This window comes from Cynocephalus volans, chromosome 15 (genome assembly GCF_027409185.1).
Source record: "Cynocephalus volans isolate mCynVol1 chromosome 15, mCynVol1.pri, whole genome shotgun sequence".
Classification (NCBI taxonomy): Eukaryota; Metazoa; Chordata; class Mammalia; order Dermoptera; family Cynocephalidae; genus Cynocephalus; species Cynocephalus volans.
Window position 1 is genome coordinate 60,077,536 of NC_084474.1, and position 5,601 is coordinate 60,083,136.

Genomic DNA, 5,601 nt, shown 5'->3' on the forward strand with positions numbered 1-5,601 from the left:
TAAAAGTATGCTCCAGAGCAAGTATCCCACTTTCTCAAAATCTGTGAAAGGCCCGTCATTCTTGAGCTTGAGGAAATGGCAATTCAGCTTTAGCCTAAGTCACCATTTAGATAGGATCATCTTTAAGTGATGTCTGCTTAGGTGGTCACTCAGGCTGCTTCTACTTTAAAACTTTTAATTTATGCCCTACTGATGAGACTCTTCAGGGCAAAGGCATACATTAATAGTAACTAAACGTGGTATAGGGCACTATATCATGCACATTTCCTTTAAGTACATTTTTTCATGCAAATCTTCATAACAATCCTTGAGGAAGGATACTATCAATAACTTCTCAAAATAAAAAATGCATAACTGAGAAAGTGCTGTCACTATACACAACACATAGAATTACATATGAAGATACTTGTAAATTTTGTGTTCAAAGGTAGAGGCCATATAGAACACCAGAAAATGCATAGTCTCTGAAGACACACACTGAAGTTTTTAATCTGATTTCTTTGCTTTTTAACTTTTTAACTTTGGGTAATACACTCAGCTTCTCTGACCTTCAACTTCCTCATTTCTAGCATGGCAATAAGAAAACCCGTTTTTTAGAGGAATTGCAAGTGTTAATAGCTTATTCATCACTACAGTAGTTTTTGTCTTTTTTCACAAACATATGTCATGCAGAGTATTGTATAATAACCCAGGAGCCCCAAACTCACATTTAAAAGTGCTTGAGAAGTCAGTGTGTTGGGAACATTTGTGAGGTATCAGATAGATCTACTTTGGATAGGTTTCAAATAGACGTATTATTGTTGATTTAAACAGACGGATTTGGCCTAGAAAAAAGATGGTAATGATTAACATCTGTTTGCTTGTTAGCAGCAGCTGCATGATGTGACTACAGTTACACCTAAACTATCCTGGCCAGTCCGGCAAACTCAACGGTTTGCATTGACCAAGTACTCAAAAAATGAGCACAAGAACCTGGACATCACCGAAAGATATCACAGAGTTCATCACTTTATTCATAGAAATGCCCGTGGCATTTTAGATGTGCATCTAAAATATCAAAGGCATCATCTGCAATCTGTGTGTCCAAAGTAGCAACCATTACTTCATAATCAGGGCCCAATAGGTTTTCCCATCTGGATTTCAGCTCATTTTCTGGAGAGTCTGGGACTCTTTCCAATTTTTCTAAGGCATGTATGTCATCATTTTTGAGATTATCCATTCTTTCTTCAATTTCCTCATCTTCACCATCCAAATTAGTTTCTGTTTCCACTGCTCCAGTTAGAAAGAGGACTGGTGTTTTTGGTGGTTCTATAATAGTTCCTCTGTCTGAGGGCTGTTCAAGTGGAGCAGACAAGGGTGTCTTCCTTTGAACTAGGGTTAGACGTACCACCTGCCCTGCATTTCGTAAAACGTCAACAACATCCTGGTTGGCAAAACCCTGAATATTCACACCATCAACAGCAACTATTTTGTCATTCACTTGAATGTGGCCATTGTGGTATGCAGCACTGCCAGGTATGATACTCTTCATATAAATCCCTGAAGCTTCCCCTGTATGAGATGTTCCAACATAGCCAACAATTCTAATCCCAAGACTCTGTCCATCTTTTTTAATGAGTTCAACATTATAAGTTTCAAAAAGAGAACTGTCAGAGTCAGGGCTCTTGTTGGCTACAGCGGGTGGGACAACAGGTAAGGCTGCAGGGGCAGGAGGGGTCACCGAAATTTCACCAGTTGGGTCTCTAGCAACGACCATCCCGACTGAATTCCCACAGTTCCTCAGCACTTGAGCAACTTGCTCACTGGTCATTCCCTGCAGGTTTGTGCCACCAATCTTCAAGATGTGGTCCCCTGTCTGGAGTCTTCCATCTCAATCTGCTAATCCTCCAGGAACTATAGTCCTCACAACCACACCACTTGATTTTCCTCCAACTATTCCAAAACCTAATCCAGAGCCGTCATTAATGAGTTCAACATCTTCAATATGGCCCCAACGAACTGTTTCAGGCAGAGTTGTATCAGTTAGGCTGGTAGAAACACTGCTTTTTGTATGGACTGGTTCCCTGGCCACAACCAGATGTAAGGATCCAGTGGTTTGTTGTAATAATGCAATCGCTTGCTGATGAGAAATGTTCCGATCCAGTGGTGTGTGATTAATGGCCAATATTTGGTCATTTTCCTTTAACCTGTGATCCCTGTCTGCTACACTACCTGGTTGTACCTCCTTCACAAAGATATCAACTTCTCCCAGATTTTGACTTCTAAGTGCCACCACACTGAATCCAAGGCCTCCAGTTGAAGGTCGTTCTATATCTATATATTCAACGTGCCGGCCCTGGGCCATCTGTTGAATGACTGAGTTAAAGTCCTCATTTCCTGACTTCGGAATCCAAGGAAATAACCCAGATACAGTCAAGTTAGTAGAGGGCCTGTGGGCATTCCCGTTAGAAATGGACCTATCCGTGAACACTAACAGACCTTTCCTAGAAAAATCAAAGTTGGCTGAAGAGTCTGAGGGTATATGGCTGAGCTGCCACTTCAGTTGCTTGATGGACTGCTGAAGTGTGAGTATCTGGTTGAAGAGAGGACTCCTTATTGTCTCATAAAACATAGATAGCTTCTCATTCTGTAATGTGTCACCCTTTTCCTGTAATTTCATTTTGAGGCGATCAAGAACCTGCAGGACCTGCAGTTTATCTGTAGCAGGATTTTCAGGCATTTTGAATTATTTTCTTCAATCACTTTTTTTTTTTTTTTTTTTTTTTTTTTTTTTTTTGTCGTTTTTTCGTGACTGGCACTCAGCCAGTGAGTGCACCGGTCAGTCCCATATAGGATCCGAACCCGCGGCGGGAGCGTCGCCGCACTCCCAGCGCAGCACTCTACCAAGTGCGCCACGGGCTCGGCCCCTTCAAGCACTTTTTTAAAATCCTGGTCCAGCGGAGGCGCGGGTGGGAGTCTGGGGCGGATGGGCTCGTCGCCGGCCCTCCCTCACCTGGGCGGAAGTGAGAGCCTGGGGTGACCGCACCTCACCTGGCAGGCCCTCCCCTTGCCCCGAACCTCCCCGCCAGGGGCGGGCCACAGATGATGCCAAGTTGCAAAAGTATTCAAAGTTGCTGCCTATTCACACTTTAAGACTTGGTGTGGAAGTGGATTCCTTTGATGGGCACCATTATATCTCTTCAGTTGTTCCTGGTGGTCCTGTTGATACTCTGAACCTCCTACAGCCAGAGGATGAGCTTCTTGAGGTCAATGGTGTGCAACTCTATGGAAAATCTCGCCGAGAAGCAGTCTCCTTTCTTAAAGAAGTGCCACCCCCTTTCACCTTGGTTTGCTGTCGACGGTTGTTTGATGATGAGGCCTCTGTAGATGAACCAAGGACCACAGAAGTCTGTCTTCCTGAGACGGAGGTTGACCACAATGTAGATGTCAATACTGAAGAAGATGATGATGGAGAATTAGCACTCTGGTCTCCAGAAGTCAAGACTGTTGAGCTAATAAAAGATTATAAAGGCCTGGGATTCAGCATTTTGGATTACCAGGACCCTTTAGATCCTACAAGATCAGTGATTGTAATCCGCTCCCTGGTAGCAGATGGTGTAGCCGAAAGAAGTGGAGAGCTATTACCTGGAGACCGCCTGGTCTCAGTCAATGAACACTGCTTTGGACAACACCACACTTGCTGAAGCTGTGGAAGTGTTGAAAGCTGTGCCACCAGGCACCGTATGCCTTGGCATCTGTAAGCCTTTGGTGGAAGATGATAAAGAAGAAAATTGTTATATTTTACATTCAAGCAATAATGAAGACAAGACTGAATTTTCAGGAACAACTCATGATATAAATTCAACTATAATACTTGAAGCACCCAAGGGGTTTAGAGATGAACCGTATTTTAAAGAAGAACTTGCTGATGAACCATTTCTAGATTTGGGAAAGTCTTTCCAGTCTCAACAGAAGGAGGTAGACAACAGCACGGAGGCCTGGGAGATGGATGAATTTCTGACTCCTAGATTGCAGGAAATGGGTGAAGAAAGGGAAATGCTTGTTGATGAAGAATATGAGCTGTATCAAGATCGCTTTCAGTCCATGGAGTTGTACTCCACGTCGCACATTCAAGAAGCCACTCCTGTGCCCTCTGTGGAAGAACTTCACTTTGGTACACAGTGGTTACATGACAGTGAAACTCCCGAGTCTCAAGAAGCAAGATCCATGAGGAGTACATATTCCCAGGAGACACAGCAGTATAGCTGTAGCACTGAAAACCTGATGAAAGAAAATTTTAGCCTCGATTCCCTGCCGTCTGTACCCTCAACTAAAGGAAACAGTCAACAAAGCAGATTTGATGATCTGGAAAATCTTAATTCATTAGCAAAAAGCAGTCTGGATTTAGGTTTGTGGTTTTTGTTTCTCATAAACACACATTACATTATTTTGCAATCTTTCAGTTTTATTTTTGTATAGAATGAATGTCCCTGTCACATTTTCATTCATTATGATGTTTTGAATTTAAATCTGCCTGTTAATTAATCTGCTTCAAAGTACCTGAAAGAATAAACATGGCTTATATATCAAAAAAAATAAAAAAATTTAAAAAAATAAAATATCAAAGGATGTAATTTATGAACTTAAAAAAAAAAAGAAAGGCAGTCAATATTGAAAGGACAAATGAAAGTTTCTACAGATAGATATATTGATGCAATAAAAAGTAAGTGCTTCCAGCCGAGAGTAAGGGAGAAAACAAAAATAAAATCTGAAAATGAGTTGAAAAAAACCTTAAATCCTGGCATTCCATGGTGGTTTAAGTCCTGTCTGCTTGATTAGCCCTGGGATCCTCATCGAATATCAGCACAATACAAACATTCATGTTCAGAATGGTGACCTGCAGTTTGAGTAAAGTGTAATACATTTTGCAAGTATACCCATTTTAAGAATGCTTCCAGTTATAAGTGGTAAGCTTTATTTATTTGTCAATTCAGCTTAATGAAACACTTTATCTGATGATTTTTACTGTTTTCTGATTTATAGAAATAATTTCAGAAAGATAACATAGATTCTTAAATAACAAATTTAAATTTCCTGATTCATTCATTCATTTTTATATTCATCCAATGTTTACTGTGTTTATTTCATGAGTGGGACACTGGTCAGAATGCATTGAGAAGTCTGCTCTTTCTCTGTTTTTAACAATCCTTCTCCTTGTGTAAGAAACAGATATCAGTGCAGCTACAATTTATGCAGGACTCTGCAGTATTTTTCTACATTTTGGACAACTACTCAGAGCAAACTGAAAGAGCACAAATTAGCTAACAAATCACATTATCTCTCACCTTCTCTTTCATAACTGATGCAACAAATGAGAAAGTATAAACGTAACATATTGCAAATCTTCAGCTTATAAGAGATACACAAAGAAATAAGGAAAATAAATATTTACCCAATGAAAAATATGTAAGTATGTATTTTCCTAAGAGGATATCAAAGGTGGATGATAATTTTTAAATAAAAGTATATTAGAATGTTTTAAATATTTGTAATACTGCACTGGTAATGCATAGTTACAATATCCAAGACTGAATTTATGACATTGAAACCAAGAGGAGTTCT

General features: G+C 40.3%; 2 protein-coding genes across 2 annotated transcripts; one reads left to right on the top strand and one right to left on the bottom strand.

Annotated features, from left to right (window-relative positions):
• Positions 1-1,009: 1,009 nt before the first annotated feature.
• LOC134363692 (inaD-like protein) lies at positions 1,010-2,719 on the bottom strand. The gene is given in 1 exon segment (XM_063079266.1): positions 1,010-2,719. A coding segment is annotated over 1 exon segment (1,710 nt).
• Positions 2,720-2,965: 246 nt separating this feature from the next.
• Positions 2,966-4,978, top strand: LOC134363693 (inaD-like protein). The gene is given in 4 exon segments (XM_063079267.1): positions 2,966-3,002; positions 3,082-3,659; positions 3,661-4,387; positions 4,974-4,978. Coding segments are annotated over 4 exon segments (1,347 nt in total).
• The last annotated feature ends 623 nt before the right edge of the window (positions 4,979-5,601 follow it).